The sequence below is a fragment of the Furipterus horrens genome, unplaced genomic scaffold (genome assembly GCF_987537825.1).
Source record: "Furipterus horrens unplaced genomic scaffold, mFurHor1.1.pri manual_scaffold_8, whole genome shotgun sequence".
NCBI lineage: Eukaryota > Metazoa > Chordata > Mammalia > Chiroptera > Furipteridae > Furipterus > Furipterus horrens.
In genome coordinates this window covers 31,547,440-31,572,493 of record NW_028327178.1, presented here as the reverse complement: position 1 = coordinate 31,572,493, position 25,054 = coordinate 31,547,440, and the positions used below count along the sequence as shown (strand labels likewise).

General features: G+C 34.8%; 1 protein-coding gene across 1 annotated transcript in view; it reads left to right on the top strand.

Annotated features, from left to right (window-relative positions):
• Positions 1-20,355, top strand: part of DSG1 (desmoglein 1) — a 38,293-nt gene extending 17,938 nt beyond the window's left edge. The window contains exons 8-15 of the mRNA XM_090285678.1: positions 44-229; positions 2,311-2,570; positions 4,022-4,161; positions 8,468-8,749; positions 12,085-12,218; positions 12,781-12,853; positions 14,938-15,143; positions 17,372-20,355. Coding sequence (XP_090141804.1) covers positions 44-229; positions 2,311-2,570; positions 4,022-4,161; positions 8,468-8,749; positions 12,085-12,218; positions 12,781-12,853; positions 14,938-15,143; positions 17,372-18,433 — 2,343 coding nt within the window. The 3' untranslated portion in view covers positions 18,434-20,355. The remainder of the gene's footprint in view (positions 1-43; positions 230-2,310; positions 2,571-4,021; positions 4,162-8,467; positions 8,750-12,084; positions 12,219-12,780; positions 12,854-14,937; positions 15,144-17,371) is intronic.
• Positions 20,356-25,054: the final 4,699 nt, after the last annotated feature.

Here is a 25,054-nt window from a genome sequence, read left to right as displayed (position 1 = left end):
TGTTAAGTTTTTGTTCTTTTGCTTTTTTTACTTTTTATTTCAGTTTTCCATAAGCATAGAAGAAAATGCTCTGCATTCAGAATTGCTCCAAATTAGAGTTATTGATTTGGATGAGGAGTACTCAGCTAACTGGATGGCAGTAATTTTCTTTATCTCTGGAAATGAGGGCAATTGGTTTGACATAGAAATGAATGAAAGAACAAATGTGGGAATTTTAAAAGTTATTAAGGTATGGTATAATTATCCTAAATATTTTGTTCTCCTTGTCTTTTCCCAAATGGTAATCTTAAAATAAAATGTTAAGATTTTAAAAACTTGAGTGTTTTAAGATGGTACATGAAATAGAGCTTTTACATAGAGGGTTTCTTGCTTCTGTAATTTCATGAAAACAGGCATTGAATTTTAACTCAATAACTTATATCAGTATAGTACTCCCTCACAGATCATATGAATTGAAAGAATTTTCAAACATGAAAATTATTTTGTGCTTACAAGAAAATATGATCAATAATTAAAGTTTTGTTTTAGAATATTTAGAAAATATTTTAATTGGATTTAACATAGCCTTTAATAAAACGTGTCCATGTCAACATTATACAACAATTATTATGCACTAAGAATATTCATCTCATAAATTGAAAGTTCTTTTTTCCTCCATAGTCTTTTTATGAAATTAATATTAAATAGCTGTAATTGTAGAATCACATTCCAATATCAGTGTGGCTGCTGACCAAAGTTTATTATGACATAAATACACTAGAGATTTGGTCCAAGTCACTGAAGTTTTCCTGTGTCCCCCTTATATTAATGACCCACCAAATTCACCTGCAGTAGAATTTCCTCTGGGATATGGGGGCGGGGAGGATGTCTGACTTCTATGGGGCTGATAGTGGAAGTTTCACCCTGTGCTATAAGACCTATCAAGTCTATGTTTAATATTTGTAAAGCTGTACATGGACTGTATATGATGTGTGCAATGTGGATTCTTCATAGTAAAATATAATTTCTTTTTCACTCTTTTGTTCTTTAGAATAGTCATGGGAAATAGACTGCTAAGGAATTCTGTCCTCACAGGAATGTGTGATCATTTGTTTCATGTCTTCACAAAGCATCATCATGTCTACAGCTTCTGTTCAGTGAGGCCGTGTGCAGAGGCTTTAGGCTATTCCTCACAGCCTCCCTGCAACAGTTACATGCCCATGTTACAGATAAATGATTGAGGTTCAGAGAGAGTACATAACCTGCTCAAGTTCCATAACTAATAAGTGGTACAGCTGACTTTCACCTATGTCTCTCCAGCTATCAGGTCCATATTTTGTCCACCATACTACCTGGGATTCCATGCTGGGGAAACTGAGTCCTAGACTAATTCACACCAAATTTCTATATTACTTTAGAAAATTAATCTGCCCTCAAGACCCCTATCTGTGAAATGCAAATGATTTTTATTTTTCTCTCACATATGGCATCGTATATTATTTCCTTTTCTATGATTATATACTATATATAATGTGTATTTGTGGTTTTGTGTAATGTTTATGTATACATGACTTTATAGCCATTCTTGGAATTGCAAATACAGCTAATATTAGAGCAAAGATTAAAAATTTATCTGAGAGTTCAATGTGTGAATAAATGGTCATCTAATTCTCATGTGAAAATTTAGAAAAATGTATTTGGCCTAATACATAGTTTTTTTTATTTTATGAGGCATGGATATTGACACCAATTTTTATAATGATAATGACTACTTGATTATATCATAAGATGATATAATTTTCCAAAATATGTTAAAAATATGAGAATTTTTTTATTATTTATATGTAACTTTCTAATACCTGACTTATTGAAAGAAGTTACATTTATAGAAGTAAAATTATTCTAAATATTCTTTATGGATAAACCAGTCAAATGACGGAATCTGCATTGTATCCTCCCATACTTTGTATAGATATATAGGACTACTTTCTGAAAAACCTGAAGTGATTCAAATTAACATAAACTATCTTTGCACTGCAAAAATGCGAGGACTTGACCATCTATAATATTTTGAATTTTTAATTTGGTGGACAATTAAGACTCATGTCATACATTTTCAATAATTGCCAGAAAGGATCTAAGACAACTGAATTCTTATATATATTGTATGTGTTTGTATTGGATTAAAGATAAAGTAAAATACATTGTATATGTATATCTATAATTAAAGAAAGAAGCATAAGGATTTCTATGCTTGTTATCAAAAGATTTCTTTTACCTCTAGAATTTTTTTCTCCTTGTAGTAAGACTATTTCCCTCTGTATTTTCTAGCCCCTAGATTATGAAGCTATGCAGAATCTGCAGCTTAGTATCGGTGTTAGAAATAAAGCTGAATTTCATCAATCAATTATGTCTCAATATAAGCTCACAGCAACTGCAATCTCTGTGACTGTGTTAAATGTAATTGAAGGCTCAGTGTTCCGTCCAGGTTCAAAGACATATGTAGTAAATAGTCAGATGGGACAAAATTATCAAGTGGGAGACTTCATAGCTACAGACATGGACACTGGTCAACCTTCAACAACTGTTAGGTAAGGCTGACGTTTTCCAACTAATTTTCATCACATATTGAATTAAGTGCATTTCTTTTTAGAAATGTTAAGTATGGATTTAAATATTTTTTATTATTTTGAGGCCATCATTTAATCATAAAAAGTACTAACTACTGAATTATTACTTAATTTAGAGTGTTTAAGAAAATATAAAAATTTGTGCGAAGTGTAAGATTAAAAATGTGAAGATGTAAATTGTGGAAATATTGTATTGTTCAAGTTTGACAATTTTGTGTTCGTATATTTTATTGACCAATTAGCTGATTACCACATACCAAGGTTATTTATCCTGGAAGATTTTATAGACTGATTTTTCCATTGCAAATTTTCCCTGGTTGAAATCCATTAGATTTAGTTATTCTTTTTATTTTTATCAGTACTTAGCTAGTATTGGCTTATAATAATTTTATATGAAAAATGAGTTAGATTAAGGGAAAATCATGCTATGTAATTTTTTAACTCTGCTTATCCAGACATTTCTAATTCATCTTTTAAAAGTGTGTGTGTGTACATGTGATCAAGAATGACAGTAGGGGAGACTTCACAAATGAGTTTTAAAAGTTCTTTCTCCATACTGTTCTCACACTGTGTGAGTATTTCTGTTATAGCTCTTATCACACTGTGCCATGATTGCTGATAAACTCTTTTGTACCCAGTGGGTGTATGTTCTTGAGGGCAGATAACCCCTGACCTCCATCCCTGTGTCCTCTTAAAGTTCTATTCCCTGAGTTTAGCACAACACATGAGACAGAGAGTTACTAACCAGTATTTATTTTTACAAATGTAAATGAGGTGAAAAAAGACATCAAAGTGAAAGATGAGGATGACAGAGAGAGAATAGAAAATAAGATAGTTGCACAAGGAAAGGACATACATAGTTTGGAATTCACATGAAGCCCTGTGAGATATGGAGAGGGGGAGTAGAAATAGGGAGGGGATGATGACCAAGCTAATGATGAATTGACTTCTTTGTTAAGAGAATAATTTAGAATTCATAATGAGTTCAGGAAGTCCTAGAATCTGGGTCTTCCAGGATAGTTCTGAAGCTACCAAAATCAAATGGAAATGAGATTGCAAGCATCAAAGGAAAATTCCGATATCCATGTGGGCCTGAGACATTCCATCAGAAATGGCTGCTTAGTAACTTTTTCTTACATTACATCTTTGCCTATTTAGAATGTCCTCAAACAGCTTGAATTGTTCTAAAAAAATTTGTCTCTAATAACTGAAAAGAATATCCAGGGGTTATAACTACTGATTTACTGACTGGAAACATGTTTTATAAATAAAATCTCTCTTTCTCTTTCTCTCTCTCTCTCTCTCTCGCTCTCTCTCTCTCTTTCTCTGTCTCTCTCTCTCTCTCTCCCTCCCTATTCCTCTCTCCTATTAGAGAGTTGACATTAATTTGTACTGTTATCTTTCAAATACAGATATGTAATGGGAGATAATCCAGCTGACCTACTCGCCATTGACTCAAAAACAGGCATAATTACTTTGAAAAATAAAGTTACCTGGGATGTATATAATACGCTTAATGGAAAATACCAAGGAACAATTCTTTCTATAGATGGTAAGAAACCAAGTGATCAATTTATTTTATTCCTTCTAGAGGAAGTTACATATATACTCAGAAATTAAAATTTTAATCATTGTATTTTGAAGTAGTGCTTTGGCAATAAAATGTATTATACTGGGTAATATAGAATCAAATCTTTATGATATGAAAGGCAGTATAATTTAGTGGATGAGACCATGAGCTCTGGAGTGAGACTGGATTGGTATCTTTTACCTTCACGTACTAGATATGGGATTTAGAGAAGTTATTTAACCCATTTATCTCTCAGTCTTCAATATGGATTTAAGGAGTTACTACATGTAAAGCACTTAGATTTTCAATAAATGTCAGTGTTATTAATGTAAATAATTGAACATTTTTAATTATGTGTATTATAAACTTTTAAAAATAAACCAGAATCAAAATTAACTTAACTTTATGTAATCTTTAGAAAGTTGATGTAAAACTTTGTGTAAATAATTTGGAAGCAGTATATTTATATTATTCTTCAAAACTAATAAACTTAAATTTTGCTGGTCATTAAAGGAAAAAATTTTCTGAGGGTAATTCTAATAAGCAATACTTTCTACTTCAGTTGTTCTTCCTCTCTTCTTTATCCCTCTCTTTTTCCTCTTTCAAGCATCCTAAAAAGAGGTTGACAATTTCCACTTGGTTTACAGATTAAAAAATAGTAATAAAACAACATTTTTAAAAGTCATTAAACAGTTCAAATTTTTTACCAAATTGTATTGTCTTTTCCACTATTGGTCAAAATAAATGTAGTTATAAAACTAATTAAAATAGAAATGTAATTCTATCTATCAATAAGCCTTATTTTGATTCAGTGCTGAAATAGGCTTAAGTAATTACCAGTTTACTTCTTTTCTTACATCCAACATCAAGCTGAATTGGAGACATGAAGGGAAAATTGGAACTTAGCTTACAAAATTGTTAAGCTTCTGGCAAGGAGAAAGTATGCCTTTTCTCATCAAAAAGTACAAACTTCTGAGGATAAATATTACATGTGATGATAATGATAAAAACAACAAAATAAAAACATTAGAATCAGCAGAGCTGAGATGAAAGGCAGGGGCTTTGATATCATGGACTGGATTTAAACTTGTCTCTGTTATGTACTTCCAGGGATATCTTTATTCATTTACTCAGCAATTATATATGGAATATGAGCCAAATGTCAGCCATTGTGCCAGGTTCCAGGTTTACATCAGTGGACAAAGGCTGACAACAGAGCTCACATTTATACTAATATAACAGAGATAAAAATAATCATGTCAAAAAAAAATCATTCCTTTATTTTTACCAAATTTTAATAATCTTAGGAAAACCCCTTAGTATAAAAGACAATGCACATAGATGTTACTTATAGCATTATCTATAATAATTAAATATAGAGAGCAATATCAATAATACGTAACTGGGTAGATAATCCATTATCCACTTGATATGAAATTAGGTAGTCATCAGAAATTATTTTAATGAAATGGCTTTTTAAATATGGAAGAAAACTTACACTGTAAAGTAAAAAAATATAAAAAGAATGAGCCATATTTTCTATCAATGAAACTTAAATAATTTATAAACTTGGCTCATTATAATTAAGACCAAAAGATAATAAAACAGAATATCAACACAGGTTGTCATTGGGTAGTGCAACTCTCAGTTTTTGTCTTTGTTTTTGTTTTGCTTCTTTATATAATTCTATACTTTTCAAATTACAGTACCCAACTACTTATAAAGAAATATTCCAATAGTGTTACCAGTCATAATTCATAATAAGGTTGATTTTAATAAATTCAAACAGCCAGCTGTTGAGAGTATATGTTATGCACATGTAAAGTGCCACAGTAACGCATAAATACTGTGCATGAAACTAGCTTTAGAGGACCTGACTTCACAGACAGGAATAGTGCAGTGTACATATAATTTGAATCGTAAATTACATTTTCTTTCTTTAAAAATGTGCTATGATGACTTTTGCAGTAAACTTAGTTTCATAAATATGGATTGTATAATATTTAAAAGATTAAGAGTGCAAAATATTGATAACAATTTACATGGTTCAAAAGCATGTAGACAGCAGGTAAAGGGCTGGTAAATGGGGGAAATTGGGAGATTTTGGTCAAAAGCTACAAACTTTCAGCTACTGAATAAATATGTTCTGGGGATCTAACAAACAATCTATAATTGTGATTATAAATAACAATTCTGTACTATTGACACACACTTGAAAGAGTAGATCCTAAGTTTTCTCACCACACACAAAAAAAGGAAACTATGTGATATGATAGAAATGTTAGTTCACACTTTTGTGTTTATCATATTATAATACATAACTATATCAAATCAGCACATTGTATGCCTTAAATTTACATGATGTTACATGTCAATTTTAGTATCTCAATCAAGTTGGGGGAATAGATAGTAAAAAGAAAAAAGGTTATCTTGAAATTTTAAAAAATTGTTTCAGTAATAACCACAGGCAAATAATTGCAAGTGAACTGGAGAAAAGGATAATATTCCATTAGTATTATTCCTACACGGCAGCAAGAATTATTATGACCACTGCAGTCTGGTCTACTAGCACATATTGACAAAGAAACTTTCCTACATGGTAATTGCTACCTTTGAAATCTTACCTCAGAAGGAGAAAACAATCACACCTGGAACATGCTGTAATTTAATTTTTCTGTAAGCCGTTGTTAATCATGAGTTTTCAGCTTCAAGTCCTACAGAAAATAAATAGTGCAAATGATGAATAAATCTTTTTAAGGTAACTTCAGAGAGAATAGGGTAACTCTAAACAAAATACAAATACAAGTAGCTTCCATTCACTTAAATAGGTGTGAAATATGACTGACTTTTTAAATCAAAGGTAAATGATCCCAATAATGTCTTCTTAATATTGATCTGAGCAACTTTTCTCATTTAAAAATATCTTTTTATCACCTCTCACATATACTATTTTTTGGTTAAGTTATTATAGAATGAAATATGATTATTTTAATAGCTTTTTAAAAAATTATTATTTTAGATTGTATTTATTTATTTTCAGAGTAAGGGGAAGGGAGGGAGAAAAAGACCAAAACATCAGTGTGTGGTTGCTTCTCACGCACCCTCAACTGGGGGCCTGGCATGCAACCCAGGCATGTGCCCTGACTGGGAATCGAACCAGCAACACTTGGTTCACAGGCCGACACTCAATCCACTGAGCCACAGCAGCCAGGGCCCTATTTTGATAGCTTTTAATGGACCAGTTTTGTTGTAAGATAAGGACACAAATATAGATTCAAATGTATTTCTTATTCAACTTTATTGTGGTATAATTTACATTTAATAAATACAACTTCTTTAAGTGTATAGTTTGATGAGTTTTGACAGATGTAGACATCCATATATACCTTGCCACAAACAAGATCGAGAGCATATTCACCACCATGAAGAGTTCCCAAGTGCCATTTTGCAGTCATTATTACAGCTCTGCTTCAGCCCCATGTGCCTGCTGATCTAAATGTAGATTAATTTTGATGTACTGCCTTTTGTATCACCTGCACTCAAAAATCAGTCCACTGTTTTGAAATATTGATTGGTTGCTTGGTTGGCTGGTTGAAATAAACAAGTGTAGAGCAATTAAGTTGAAACAAATAACCAATGTCCTTACCCCTGTGTTTCATCAAGGAACAAAATGACTTACTAAAATTTGGAAGGACAAGAACAATTTGGAATATCTGCTTATGAAACAAGTGTTTCACATTCTAATTGAAATGAAAATTGGCCCCCACCTCTAATAGTGCCAGTTCTCTCTCCTATAAGTTATTGGTTGTAAGTTTGGAAACATGCTGCTTTATCACTAGAAATTGTTTGTAGAAATGATATACCAACTTGCTCAAAATCTGTTCATTTTGTCAGCCTATAAAGAGAGAAAAACAAACATAATTGAAGAAGAAGGACAGTAAAATAACAACAAAACACATCTAGCTCTAATAGAAGAAATGTGAAAAAATTATAGTCTAGAAGTGTCTCCACTGTGGCTTATAACCCACCACTGGCCAATGCCTACATACTGTGGTGTTTACTGTTTATGCTTCTCGACACATGTGATAGTTTTCAGGAGCACTAATAGTCATAGCAGTTTGATTTAAAGCTGTGTCATGAACAAGGGACAATTTGGGAAGTTACTAAATGGATGGGAATAAAGACATTGAAATAAGTATTGATGTAAAAAGAAAATAGTTTTGTAATGTCTAATACTTATTACACTAAATGTATAAAATATTTCTTCCATTTTTTAACCTTGTTTCAGATGATCTTCAAAGAACTTGTACTGGTACAATTAATATTAACCTTGAAGGTTCTGGCTGGGGTGAGGCTGAACCTACTACAACAGGTGGCCCCTTACAAGACACTCCTACTTCTGACCTTAGTAATGTTGAAGGTCCTGACCAAACAGCTGACACTGGCGTTGAAGGACCAAATCAACCACTAGATGAAGGGGGTGTACCAGGCGTGCCTCTTATTGCAGATAATGTACATTTTGGTCCTGCTGGCATTGGACTACTCATCATGGGATTCTTGGTCCTGGGATGTAAGTACTTTAACAGCCTAATTTATATGTGCCCCCTCAAAAAGAATTGTGAGAAGTTTTCTGGTCTTTTGATAAATGTATTGTACAAATTCTTATTTTGTTCAATTATCAAGGTATTTCTACATTTAGTGCTGAATTTATAAGATTAAAAAACTCCAACTGCTTGGAAGTGGAGGATAAAAACATTTTTGCATTAAATTTCAGTGTAATGGGAAGTCCCATAATATGCTGGTCAAATTGCTATTTGAGTGAAGAAGACAACAATGGATTTAAAAAGTCAGGAAAGGGGAACACATAACAAGGAGGAAAAATATCTGTGTACAACCACCCCCCCCAAAGAATGAGAGTGCTGGTTACTAAAATAAAGGACTCCAGTAAGGAAGACATAAAGGAGGTACAGTTGAAACTAGAAAGATAGGCAGGGGCCAGACCCTACAGGGATTTCATGCTATGCTAAGACTAATGAAAGGGAGAGTCAGATAGATAGATATAGGGTTAAACTTCAGCTTGTAAATGTAATTGTCTGAGTCTTTCAAAGATTGCTTAACTTGCTGAGTGAGCCACAGAAACATTTATGGTCACTAGACAGACCTAGTCAAGTACCTAGCCATGAGGGCGTAATATCCAATGGACTCTCTAAATGGTGTCCAACATTGCCTTGGGTGATGATAGATATTAAAGTGGAGATAAGCTAGATCCTACAGTCTCTGAGGAAGAGAAGAGGAGCTCTGAAATAAGTACGTTGATACCTTCATATTACTATTAAATTAAAGAAAATATTGCCATTTTTCAAGTATAGAATCATAGAATCTCAGTGACACAGGATACCTCAGGCATTATTTAATTAAAACATACACACATAAACTATTAAATCTGAGCATTCCACATATGACATATTTTTCTACCTTCATTTTTTAAAATACATAAACAGCTATACAATAGATAGTTCATACAAAATTCATTAGTAAACTGGATTTTCTCTGATTTTAAATAGCTTTCACCTTTTGAAATTTTTGATCAAAATTAAATTCCTCTAAACCACAAAGACTTTGGACACGCTGGAACACACTTAAAGTGGAAGATATTTTTCCATAATTGAAAATAAATTTTAAAAAAATAAGAAATTTGTATGCAAAGTAATAGGATCTTATTCTTTTTGGCTCATAAGAAATTGAAATGACCATGAAAAGTATTATTAAAGGAGAAATAAGATTAAAAATAAAAACATTCTCATCAAAATAAACCAAGGCAATAAAAATGCTAGCAAAATTGCAGAATGTAATGTAAAATATATATGAGAAAACACAATTCTCCAATTTCCCCTTTTAGAACATATTAATTATTAACCAAGATTTTAAAACTTTAAAGGTAAATATTTTCCAAAGTAACAATTGACTCAGGTGCTGATCACCTCTACTGCAAAAACTATATTACTTTGAGTTTGCTTTTTATATTGGTGCTTATCTTTGGATAGTGTAGTTAATAAAATACTTACAAAAGTATGAGCTTTAGCATCAAATGCCACTAGATTCAAAGCTATCTCTAAGTCTGACATATTTTCAAGAAAACAAAATACCTGAAATAATTTTCTCCTTTTTTTCTTCTTCCTCCTCTTTTCTCTTTTTTAGAAATAAAATATATGTATTATTTATTACACTGAAAAAATTTTTCAAAAATAATCATGCCTTTTGGCCTAACTCCACTGAGATAAAAACATTAATAAAAAATTGTGTACAACAAATATAGTTTCCTAACACCATAAATTATTTTACATCCACCTTTTAAACATATTATGTATTTATGGCTCAGAAGTAACCTTGAATATTTTAAACAGCAAAAGTATGCAAAAGAGTGACAACTGGAAATAATACTGGCAGAGTATCCCGTGTTTTTATCCCAGAGACACACTGTAGAAATCTCAGATTAAGAAAACTTTTTAAAATGGTATATAAGAATGTGTTTTGGGGCTGTAAAGAGAATAACAGCTTTTCCTTTGGCTGAAGAGAGTCAATAGTTTGAAGTCACTCAGCTTGGAATTGGAATCCCCTAAAGGAATCAGATTCCGAGGCAGGGAACTCAGCCTGGCAGTGAGCTCTGTCCCTTCACAAGGCTCAGCCCAGGTCCCCACCTTGAAAGGGCTGCTGAGGTCACTTCTGTTTCAGAAGGGCAATCATGAGATGGTATGTGTGGCACTTTCACCTTTCTGTCTGCAGTGAATGATAATTAGTGAGGTGCTTTTCCATTTTAAAGCACGAATGCCTGTATCCCAACAGAAGAATCAGCAGGCACTGCTGGGAGTCTGAGGCCAACCTCTGCTGCCCACCAGCCCGTGCCCTGTAAGCAGGAAGCCTGGGGAGGGCCCAGCAGCCTGGAGTCAGCTGTCAGCGGGCACCACAGAGTTGATTGCAGTCACCTCTCTGCCATCACTTATCATCAGAGTTGTACTCTTTTCTGGGCGTTATAATCTCACTGACAGCTTTTCATTAAAACCTTATTCCTCTGAATACACTTGGGGCACAACGCACTGTCCTCCAGGTACGGGGTAGTGGCAGGCAGGGAGCCAGGAGGGCACAGACACGTCCTCTTGTTCCTCAGGACCCCAGGCCTGCCCAGCACTTCCCTGCCCCTTACTCTCCTCGCTGCGTTTCTCCCTAGCTACCCTGCTTGCTTTTTCTTCCTTCCTTATATACACATATTTTCTTACATACACCTATTTATTACAAATAATTATTTAAGATCATATTATGTAAAAAGCCCTGGGATACAAACTCATACAGATAAGAAAAATCCAATTGACTAAAAGAAAAAGACATTGTTAAGCAGTGTAATGTTCTCTATTTGTATAAGAGTCATTTCAAGGAAAGATATCTAAGGGAAAATAATAACATCATAGAGGATAATTGCTTGAAGCATGAAATAGATGTTACTTTTGAAATAAAAAGGCCAGCATGTGTGAAAAGACAAAAATAAAGACAAAGAAGAGGGGACACAAAAAAATCAAACCTATGGGGACTGGTCTTTCTATGTTCTTTTTTTTTTTCTCCTTTACTATTTTTTTGAGGAATGACAGGAGGAAGGCTCATCTATTTTAATAGTATAATACTATTTGTAATCTGAATCAATATAGCAAATCAAAATTATTGCAATCTAGTATACTGAAGCTCACATTGGTTTTGTATCTCACCGTTACTCAGTTTATTTTCTGAAATCATCATAATAATTTTAGGATCAAATGGGGTTATATTGCAGATTCAAATTTAACAACAAAAAGCAAATTGTTTTGTTTTAATGTGGCCCCACTGCTAATTTCAACATTCCCATCCTCTCACCATCAGTGGTCCCGTTTTTGTTGATCTGTTGTGATTGTGGAGGTGCCCCTAGTGATGGAGTTTGCTTTGAGCCTGTCCCTGAATGTGCAGATGGAGCAATTCATCCTTGGGCAGTAGAAGAACCACAGCCTCAGCTCGTGGTAAGTGCCCATGTGTAGGAAATGGCCTATGATTGTCACCTAAACTCAGTCTTGTTCACCTGAAACAAGATGTTGGTGATCACACAGTCTATGCTATTCTTTGTTCTGGGCTAGCCGATGGGGAAAATGAAGAGAAACCAGAGGCACATCAAAGTTAGATGGAGCCCTGGCTGGTGTGGCTCAGTTAATTGAGCACCAGCCGGCAAACCAAAGGGTCGCTGGTTGGATTCCCAGTCAGGGTACATGCCTGGGTTGCAGGCTAGATCCCCAGTTGGGGGTGTGTGAGAGGCAACCACACATAGATGTTTCTCTCCTTTTTTCTCCGTCCCTTCCACTCCTTAAAAAGAAACTAAAATAAAATCTTTAAAATGTTAAAAAGAAAAAATAGATGGAAGTCACCAGGGAAGGCTTTCTGAATGACGTTCCTGTTTTAAATGGATTTCAAAAGGTTCCTAAGTAGTATTTGTTCAGAAAATCTGAGCTAATTTGACAACTAACTGAATGTATAACTATAGATATAAAAATCATTTCGAATGGCAAAATGTTGTTTCTTGTCTTTTAGGATTTGACCACTTTCCCTGTTACACAAATAGGACTGGATAATGCAAATCTGATGGAGTGTATGGACACTTCAGGTACAATTTTATTTTTTTAATTTCAATAACTCAAATGATTCAGAAGAAATTTTGTTCTTTCTTTGCATATCTCATGGTTTCCCAATTATTTCATGTCTTTAAAAGTGTTTCTATTATTCCTTTTTAAATGACTGCTTTGCTAATTAAATGATGAGGAAAAACCTACAGCTAGTATTATTCTTATATATTAAAATTTTTAAATTATTCTCAATGACAGAGCATATTTAGGAGATAGCCTGATTAGGATGCCTATAAATAGGAAAGCATAAAACTAACTTGTAACCATGAGTCGATATTAGTTTTTTTTGGGGGGGGTGTTTATTTTTGTTGCTGTTATTCAATAGAGCAAACCTTATTTACTCCCAAAAACACTAATTATAATTAAAGTACAACCCAATTAAAATAAATCTGTGCTTATTTATTGAGAATAAAATCTATTCTCAAAAACACTGATTAGAATTAAAGAGCAACCCTGCTACGATAGATCTGTGCTCATTTATTGAGATGAGGATCCACCTCCACACTTCATGAATGGCTGAATACACTCTGACTTCAGCTGCTATCAGCACAAAATTAAAAACTGCATCCATTCACAGCATCACCATAAGTGTGGACCTAAAAAGCTTTATCCTATTTATCAAAATGAAAGTAAGTGGGTGAAATACTATCAAAATCTTTTAAAACTCTCCTCTCAGGTTGAGTTTCTACTTGCACATCGGTAAAACTATTGATATAACTTACCTTACAACAGGGTTCTAGATAAATTCACAGGCAGACAGCAGGGAAAATTAGAACTTCACAGTAAGTGAATAACTACCACTCTCACTGAAAAACAATTAATTTTTAAAAACATATATTTGAAAATAATTGTACCATCTTTCCTTTACTCAAGGTAAGTAATTAGTATTGATTCTCAAATTTTTCTCTCAGTCTTCTTCAAACTTGTGATCATGACTTTTCTACTTTGAACTCTTCACAATGTAAGAGGCACAGACATGTTTGTAGCTTGTAGAACTAGATCTTATTAAAAGGACTGGACAAGCTAGTCTTTAAAACTATTTCTCCTCCTGATGTATCAATTTTTGTTAATGAGACCAACATCCTCCCACCTCAGAGAAGATCTCATTACCTTATACCTCACTATTCATTGATATCCAATCAGTTCTCAAGACTTGGCAAATCCACCAGGATTTCTTTACGCATTTATTCTCTCATTAAGTCTACAAAGCTTTATACAAATCTTGAACAAAGCACAGTGAGAGACACCAAAGTAATAGAAGTAAGAAAAACACGCTGACCCTAAAATCAAAATCTTTAAATATTAAAGCATGGGACACATGTCCCATGCCAGCAGTTCGCTGTCCGTGGCACCTCCATAGTGCAGGCCACCATTTTCTCTCACATATCTAGAATACAGTGAGAGGCTTCTACTCACCCCTCACACCCAAGTGTAGATTCTTCAAGATTCCATGCAAACTTTTCCCCTCACCATAGCCATGGCTTCTTCTCTGAAAGCCGTACTTCTGAGCCTTCTGCTACAGAATATGTGCTTCTAATATAATGGGGTGTTCTTATACTGTTTAATTTTTTAAATTTAAGATATTTTCTCCCAATTTCCATTAATTTAAAATCAAAATCTCATAACTATATATGGTGCCAGCTGGTACTGGGAATATCAAAGGGAACACTGTAAAGTATATGATTATTTAATCAGTATGTTATATGCCTGAAACTAATACAAAATAATATTGAATGTAAACTGTAATTGAAAAAAAATTTTTTTAATTAAAAATAAATAAATAAAATAATCTCCAAAGCATGGGATTTTGTAACCTCTATGCAGCCACTCTCTTCTAGTACAATATATCGTTACCAAAAAATAATTAACAAAAATAATCGACAAATTGATTGATAATATTATTTTGAACTCAATACCATATTTATTATTCCTATATTTAGGTACCACCTTCATTTTTTTCTTTGCTCACAAATGCATACTTAAATGAAGAAACCATATATTAAAATAAGTTACTGACTTTCAGTCTATAATACACTAAAATAAATTTAAGTTGATGTACTTTCAGGGGTTTACACGAATGAGTATTGCGGCAGAGAAATGCAAGATATGGGAGGAGAAGAAAGGACAGGATTTGAACTAACTGATGGAATTAAAACATCGGGAGCACATGAGACATGTCAAGAATATTCTGGAACATTAAGAAGAAATTCTATGAGGGAATGCAGAGAAGGAGGTCTGAATATGAGCTTCATGGAAAGTTACTTCTGTCAGGTAAGGGATCTGGCCCCCATGCCTTTCTGTTCAACCTGCACCCACTGCTGTGCCCCGGGTTCCCACTATTTCCCAACTGGGCTTTGGCAGGTATATCCTAGAGCTAGGCTTCCAGCCTCGAGTCTTTTTGCCTGATGATCCATAGTGCCACTAACTAATACAGCTAAAACTCTGAGGCCTATTATCTCCCCACTTAAAAGCAGTAAATGCCTCTCCACCCCCACGCTGTGTTTTCTCTATGGCATGAAGTCCAACATGGCAAATAAGCTTATTCACAAATTGACCCCTACCCTCACATCTCCAATACTCCTTATTACTAATCATACTTGCCAAGTGCCTTTGCCTTATTCACACCAGTCTATTGCGCTCCACGTATTTGCTTACACTGTGCCTACACTAGAATGCTTTTATCCAATCATTGCTCTTGTACACCCCTACCTATTTTCAAGACCATGTTTAAATATCACTGCCTCTGAAGGTTTTATTTTTTATTATCAACCATTTCATCCCAAATAAGTTTGGTGTTTCCTTATTTGTATTTCTACGGTGCTCATCCTCCTCAGCTTAATATGGCATTATGTCCCCTTAAGTCCATTGTAAATCAAAAATATGTAAATTGAAAATGCATTTAATAACCTAACCTGCCAAACATCCTAGCTTAGCCTAGCTGGTCCCTACTGAATGCATATCACTTTTGTACCATCGTAAGTCAAAAATTGTTAAGTTAATCCATCTTGTGTCTGGACCATCTATACAGTATTTATACATTTTATAGAACATACCATTGCTAACATCTACTGGTTTATATGTTATCACACTTTTCGGTGCCTCAAATACATATTCTCTGTATTATGTTGCCAGTACCTAGCTCAGTTCAAGACACATAAGAAACATTCAATAAGAGTGGGTTGAAGACCTATAATTTCAGAACATTCTAAGAACCAGTAGGACTTAATTTTGCCATCCCCAAGTAGAGACAGAATTGCCAGTGGTTACATGCCATGAGATACTTATGCTTGAAGGAATTTACTTTCTCTGATACACTTATGTCCTTCTACTTCTTGGCCTAAAAGGCCTTCATGAACTCCCCTAAAGGTCTAGGTGGTGGCTGGTATTTTGAAATAAGATGCTAGTAAAAGCCTTTCAATCCCAATAGGTAATAACAAGAGGTCTGTTTCTGAAATCCATAGGAATGCTTTCTATCCATGTCCCAACAAATTAATATTATTTTCATGAAAAGCGTATTTTTGCCTCAAAACTTTCTGCACAGCTCATCCTGTGCAGGACATTCTGTCTGCCTTACTCACCATACATCACTTTTGGAGAAACCATCCTTGACCATTCTGTTTGAAAGAGCAACTCTTATCACTTTCTTACCACCTCCTGACAAATATGTTTATGTGTTGTCTGTCTCATCCTACTAAAATGTAAGCCCTACAAGAAAAGGACTTCATAGTTTTGTTCATTACTTCATTACTAAGGTCCTCATAGTGTATATGGCAAGTAGTATGGACCCAAAAATTATTTGTGAATCAATGGTTAAATTAGTTGGTTTTCTAATAAATGCATTCCTGATACTTAACCTGAAAGTTTTCAATCCATTATCATGAACAATAAAGGTGAACTAAAAATGTGCATGTCTGTGAGCTTTTGCTTTGAATTGAAGAAGAGCAAATTTTAAACATTTTCTTTGGTCACCTTCAATCTTGAACCCCAAAGTGGCACAGACCCAGAGTTCAATTTTTCTGTTGTTTTATGGAAAGAGCAACATTGAAAAAAAATTCATAAATTCAACATAATCACTCAGTCTGAAGGAAGGAAAGCACAATCCTGAATTAACTCAAGTCAGCTACCTTTTATAAATAAACTGAAAAACTATGCAATTTGTGTACCTCACATTCAGTATTTTTAAGTACCTCCTTCTAATTTGGTTACAACATATTTCATGTTCTTCTATTGTATGCTTTTGTATCCAAAGTACACTACTACAAAGTTTATCTAAATAGATTTTAAAACTCAAAATGTATTATTGGAATGACAGTTAAAATAATTTCAAGCAAATTCTTTCATGCAGTTATGCGGCTTTTAGAGTATCTCTAATAGATGCTAGAATTTTGCTTTTTATATTCTTCTTTGGTATTGCCCTATAAAAAGATTCATGATAAGGACTTCTATTATTGTTAAATATGTATTCATGATTTCATTTTCTCTTCCCTCCACAAATTTAGAAAGCATATGCTTATGCAGATGAAGATGAAGGACGCCCATCCAATGATTGTTTACTCATATATGATATTGAAGGTGTAGGTTCCCCTGCTGGCTCTGTGGGTTGTTGCAGCTTCATTGGAGAAGACTTGGATGACAGCTTCTTGGATACACTGGGGCCTAAATTTAAGAAGTTGGCAGAGATCAGCCTAGGAAGAAATGTTGAACCATATCCAGACCTTGATCCCTCATGGCCGCCTGAGGACACTGAACCAATTTACCCTCAGCAGGAAACAGAGCCCCTTGTTAGCAGACTCCCTCCCATCTCCCCACATTACGGCACCACCACAGTAATTTCTGAGAGCACCTACCCCTCGGGACCTGGTGTACAGCATTCTGTGCCTATTCCTGATCCTCTGGGCTATGGTAATGTCACTGTGACCGAGTCTTACACCACCTCTGGCACTCAGAAGCCCTATGTCCACTTCCATGATAATCGACATGCCTCAAATGTGGTGGTGACAGAGAGGGTGGTCGGTCCAATCTCTGGTGCAGATTTTCATGGAATGTTAGAGATGCCTGATTTGAGAGATGGGTCCAACATTGTAGTAACAGAAAGGGTAATAGCACCAGGTTCAAGCCTACCCACCGCTTTGACCATCCCTGATCCTAGAGAGTCTTCAAATGTGGTAGTGACAGAAAGAGTAATCCGACCCACTTCTGGCATGATGGGCACTTTGGGTATGCACCCTGACTTGTCAAATGCCCGCAATGTGATTGTGACAGAGAGGGTTATGTCTGGCTCTGGCGTAACTGGAATGAGTGTCCCAGCTGGGATCATTGGAGGCAGTGGCACGGTCAGCAGCAGCTTGGTTGGTGGTGAAGCTGGAATAAGTGGTGGTGGCATCGGGCTGAGCAGTCTGGAAGGAGGTGGGGGCCTGCGTAGCAGCATGGTGGGGACAGCCACCATTGGCCACATGAGGAGCTCCTCGGACCATCATTTTAGCCAGACCATTGGATCCGCCTCCACTAGCACAGCCCGAAGTAGAACGAAAAAGTACAGTACAATACAGTATACTAAGTAGCCAGGATCCCCAAACACTTTTACTCAGTCATTGTGATTTAGATTCAATTCCCACCACCAAAAAGCTAACAATGTGACTTATGATGTACAACGAGGTGCTAAGGTAACTGTGGAGCAAGATAAGAAACCACAATGAGAAAAATGGATGGAAACAGTGCTGTTGGGCAAGGCTCTCCTTAGTATTTATAAACTTTTTCTTAACACTAATGGAATCATGACAGGGAACTACATCTTGAGACTGGGTTTTCTTAGCTTCTTTGTGACCTGTAGTACATGTGCAGCATGTGGAAGAAATAAAACTCACTCATGTAAAATCATAGGCTTTAAGATGGCATTGACATATGTCTCTTGCTCTTTTTTGATTTGTCATGTAGCTCAGGTAACATATAAAAAGCACTGAATATTCGATAAATATTCATGTGTGTCGGACAGATTTGAAATTTTTGCCTAATACCCTGGCAATTTCACAGATAATATACATAAAATTCCAACCGTGTACTCAGACCAGGGTTAACCACTAAAGTTAAAGAATCCGGTTACATAGACAACTCCACAAGTCACCAAGTACTCCTACCTTAGTAACCACACTGGATAAAATAAACCTCAAAATAGGAAATGTTTGCTGGGTGGAAAATTCCTTAAGAGTGGCAACAGAGTGAGATCCATTTGGGGTAAATTGGCCGTGTCTGAGCCTGAATCTTGTGATGGGGCCACAGCTAAACCTTTTATGGGGTCAAGACTTGTCTGCTTCTAGCTTATGTTTAGTGTAGATGCAATATTAATGGCATTGCCTGCTGGTGAGGTTGTAGAATATTAAACTCATTTTTTCCCTTTATCGTTGTGGCTCTGCCTTAGTAAAGGGAAGACCTGCCAAGTGTACTTCTCACACTGAAGGAAGTAACAAGTGACACGGCTGTCCTCACTAGTGGTAGGTTACCTTCCAAGGAAGCAGATGGGACCTGCATTGTACTCGCAGATTGTGCTTTTAGTACGTGTTATTCATTTATATTCGGCTTCATTATTTTACATCTCCTAAGTTAAAATAATTTACTTAAGCTGAGGTATATGTTTAAGCTTTAGGGAAGTTTTTTAAACAGGATGTAAAATACAAGTTTTTACAACATGTAAAGTGTTTATTGGAGAAACTTAGATTATTCAGTAAATAATATAATACTGTTAGCTTGAATTGAGTTTAGTACTTTTTTAAACAACCCTCTGCTGCTAATTGAAGTTAACAGGTAGGAACTTTAGACAGAGTTGACAATATTGTGTTAACCCAAATGAAATTGTTCTAGACAACCCCATTTACTTATTCTGTTCCACTCCCAACTGAATTTTCTCACTAGCATAAATTTTACATTCCTTATTTGATTTGTAAGTACACTCTTGGCTTATACATGCTCCAATTTACAGATTCCAAATTATATCCTATATTTTCCACCTTCAAAACTTAGCTGTGTAGTATTTATAATATGTTGTTTCTGTGTGTTTGCTATAGAGTGTTACCTGGTTAAATGTCTGTAAATAGAACCAAAGCATTCCTGGCCAGAGGTAACTTTACCATTGCATGGTAGGAGAATATTTTTCTCTTTTCTAAACTCAATGTTAATAGGAGTTCACTAAAGCAAAGCTGAGTATGACAAAATCTTTTAAGGATTTTTACCCCTAATTACTCAAATTTCCCAGGGTCTTATTGTACAAGATCAAAGAAGATTCAACTTCCAGCACTTGCCAAAGGGGGCTGGGGAATGAATTATTTTACCTAAAGCTATTTTGCTCTGTTGTAGCAGATGATATTAATATTTTCAAAGCCACAATATACATCTTATTTTAGCTCTGTAGCCTACATAAAATTGTAATGTTCTGTAGCATGCCAAAATGTAGAGGTTTAAATAAAGTCATTCACAGGGAGTCTCTCTCTTACTTCTTTCTCCCATTTGTGGGTTCCTTTAGTGATGGCTAATATTTCCATAAATAAAGTCCAAAAGTATTTATTGAAATACACTTTAGTATGTCCAGAAGTTTGACAAAATAAGATCATTATTGATTATTAGTTAATTAGTTAAAGGGAGTGATATATGACCACAGGTATCTTGTCATTTTGATATGACATATCATCAAAAATATTCTAGAGACTCCTGATATCTCCCAGATATGTTTTTTAGATTGTCTAACAAATTCTAGAGTGACCACCATTAATAACTGCTGACATTGAGATCCATTAGTTACATAAAACCATGGAACATACAAGGAGAAGTAGTATAATTCTTTATCAATTTTTCTAGAAAGATAGTTTCAATTTTTGTTTTTTGTTTTGGGTTTTTTCTTTAGGATTACATACTGGTAGTCTAACTTCTTATCCCTAAATTTCAAGACATCAACCATTCTAACATGCACTTGAAGGCAGGTTATTTTTCAATGAACAGCTTTTGGAGAAATTTTAATTCTTCTCTTTAGATATTTTAATCTAATTCACTCACCTTGGGCTGTTCAATATAACTGAGAAAAGAAATAATTTTATAAGTGAATAGTTATCATTCAAATTCACAGTGCAAACTGAATCTTAGATCAACTTGTCTTAACAAAAGAGAAGAAATAATGACTTAAATATTATGTTACATAACTTGAAACTATTTAATGTTTATGTAGCATCTGACTTCTAAAGAGGTGGTTGGGGACAAAAATTAATGCATTATAAGTATTTATTTCATTATTCAATATCAACCAAAATACCATCTAGAGCTAATTTTTACAATGAATTCCAGATATATTGGCTATATATCATTAACCTCTATTTATGTTGCCTAATCTAACTGTATTTTCCCTGTAAAACTTACAGAAAAAAAGAACAGTATGTATTTAGTTTTATGTATAGACCTCAATCAGAATATTAGTTTAGTTTTTATGTATAAAGTTTTCAGCTCATAATCTTTATTCAAGGTAATGTTCTGACAGAATTTTAATTATATAACTTGAAAAACTACCTATTCACCTTCACTGAATATTTTTGATTATATACACAAATTGTTTCTGGAATTATATCAACATTTGAGTATCAGCCAGGCCACAACATACATGATACACTTGGACTTTAGTAGGAGTTTAAAGGTGTTATAATCATTGGCGAAAATGGCCATGGCTACTTAGGACAGACAGTTGAAGTCCAATATAAACTTTGAATAGTATTGCCACATTTCCCATGCCTACTTAGTAAATTCCAACTTTTTTGAGATATTTAGTCTGTTAAAATTTACTTCACATTGCCTTGAAATATACCAGTCCACACAGATTACTAGTAGCCATATAATAGGATCTGTCTTCCAGTTCTAGATTATTCTATTTATGTTAGGAAAAAAGTATGAATGAGTCAACCTGTTATCCATCAAGTAATCTGAAACAATAATATATTCTTTGCCTACAGTTTCTCCATTTAGTTATATTAGAATTACTAAACACTTTATCACCAAGCTGTACTTAGTCTAACTTATCTTTCTTTGCTATTTTACAAGTACTTTTAAACTCCAATAGTCATCTTTGGTATTGCTTAAAACAAGGTGCTTTCCTTCAAGTTTCAATATAAAAGTTCGTGGACTATTTGGGTAGCACTTCTTGCTTGGTCACCTCTTGGCTGTTTTAAGCTGATTTATAATTTCCAGAGAGTTATGTTTACAGCAATAAAATGACTAATACTGCTTTTACTATCTTTTCTGAATTGTACAGGGACTGGGTAATAGAATATCAGGAATAACTAGAGGTTATCAATCTAGCTATTTTCAGCCCATATAAGGGAAGGTTATTTTTTAATTTTCACACTGTTAAAAAATTTATTTTTACTTTGTGTTTCCTTTTTTTGATCATGTTCACTGAGGAGCCTACTCTCCAGAGTGTGGCTTAGTAATGTCATAGCACAGCCTCAAGCAGCCCCACACCAATAAGTTAGGGATCCATATTAATAACTTGTGTTCTTACTCTTTATTTGGTACCATTAACACTTTTATGCTTTTACCTTTGTTACCCTAATTTCTTTTCTCTGTTTACACTAGAATTTTATTTTTTTTTTAATGGCTTTTCTTTTATTTGCTTTTAAAATCATACCCTTTCATCCTTATTAGGTGTACCTCCTCTTTGCTCTCCAATACCACTTTTTGGGTCATCTTCAGCTTGCACAAAACCTTACATTTTCCCTCCTTCTGTTCTCCAGGCGCCATTTACTGACCTCTTTCTTACTAATGTCCCCACGCTTAATGAAGACTCTTACTCAGGCCAACAGTCTTCTGTGACTTCTCTAATTCCTAAGGACATTCAGAGTAACTTAAATGACTCCATGATTAGGTACTTGATACCCCAGGTTCTCAGTTCCCAGACCCCTGTTCTACCCACTCCATGTCCTCCTGATCATAACCAGCATGGCAGCACTATGGACACCTCAGTTTACTGCCTCCTCGTCCTTCCAGCTCACTTGCTTAAGTATCCCCATTGTTGCAATTCCTCCCCTTCATCAAAATTTCCATTTGTCTTGGACTCCCACCACTTTCTCACTGTCTGTTACCCTCACTTCCCTCTTTGTCTAATCAAGCTTTAACAGTCCAACTCTAGTCACCTGTTGGTAAATAACTTTGACCTTCTTGTCCAGCTATCCCACTTACATATTTCAAATCTTTCCACTTCCATCTCTGTCTGCACATAAACAGCTAAATAGATGATTCAGTGAGCTGACTTTTTCATTTTAAATATTTGAACTCAAATCATTGAATATCATCTACTGCTTTTTACAATCTTGTTTCTTTCATAGGCTTCCCATCTCAAACCTAATAGACTAAATACTATTCCACACCTTGTTTGTCCTCAGACCTCCCACACCTCCTCTTTTCTCTCCACTCTTAGTTGGTGATCTAATCTTATTGTTTACTGAGAAAACAAGTCATCAATCTCCAATCCACTCATCTTCACTCTGCCAAACTTACACATCCACCTGCATGTGCACCCATTTCCTCCCCTGCCTATTACAATAGAGTTACTGTTCTACTCATATAAAAAGACAATCCCCATTTGTGCTCAAAGACTTTGCTCCTCCACATCCTCGCCAGCACTTGTTGTTTGTTGATTTCTTAATGATGGCCATTCTGACCAGTGTGAGGTGGTATCTCACCATGGTTTTAATTTGCATCTTTCTAATGGCTAGTGAGGTCTGCTCCTTCTCTAATAATCTTTTTGCTATGTTCTCCAATCTCTCTCTCTATCTATCTATCTATCTATCTATCTCTCCTGAGCATTTCCATCAGTGCCCCTCCCTGTACCTACTACCTCATTCTTTTAAAATTTATTTCAGCAAACTTCTTAAAACTCATATTTATAAACTTTTCTTTTTCTTTCTCATGTCCCATCAGACTTCAACCCTCACCCATCAGTTCATCAGAATGGCCCTTGTCACCCTGACCAGTATGGCTCAGATGATTGGAGCATCATTCCATACACCAAAGTGTTATGGTTTTGAAGCCTGGCCAGTGCACATACTTAGGTTTCGGGTTCTATCCTTAGTGGGGGTGCACATGGGAAGCAACTAATTAATATTCTTCTGTCACATCGATATTTCTCTCTCTCTCTCCCTTCCCCTCTCTCTAAAAAATAATCAATTAACATGTCCTCAAATGAGAATGAAATAAAGCTTTAAAAAATTAAAAAGAAATAATAGCCCATGTAAAGTTTACCTAAGACCTATACATTGCCAAATACAAGGCCTGCTTTTCTGTCTTTGTCTTTCATAAATTCTGGGAAGAATCTGAAAAAAAAGAAACTATTCTCTCTTCCTTAAAGCACTTCTTTCTTGGCTTTTATAACACCATCCTCTCAGGACATCACTTACATTGCATTGGTCACTCTTCTATTCTTCTTTGTTCCCCACGTACCCAAATTTTAACTGGCAATGTTCTTCTAAAGTTTGGTCTCAAGACCTTTCTTAACACTCTACACTGACTCTATGAGACCTCATCCAAGCCCTTTCTTAAATGTTCAAATTAGCTTATAATTTTATTACCCAGATATCCCTCATCCCAGTAAATATGATTCTAGTAACCAATTACTCAGGCCAGAAACTAAGTACTTATCCTGGGTTTCATTCTTACCTTCACCCCTGAACTTTGATCCATTATGTCCTATTGATTCTACAACCAGAATATATCTCATTCATCTCGTAGTCTCCATTCTCAGCTGCTACTCCACCTACCACAATTGCCCCTTAAGTAGTCTCTCTAGTTCCACACAGATCTTCAAAGAATTTTCTACAACACACATGAGCCAGGTGGCCTTCTAAAATATAAACTGAAGTAAATTCTCTTTTTAATAATTTCAATGGATTTTCATTGCATGTCCTAGAACAGACTACAGGGACCAGCCTGGTCTGGAGTGAAAGTTGGTGGTAGAAATATGATGGTGATTGGACTAGGATAATTACAATGAAAGTGAGGAGAAATAGATTGAGAAACTGCTTTGATCTTTGCAACTAGTATTTACTTTGCATGGAATATTTTTCTCTTCATTTTCATATGATTGTCTCCTTTATTCTGTTAAGTAGTAATTTAAGTATCATTCCTCAGAAATTCTGTCCTTGACCAACGTGTTCATT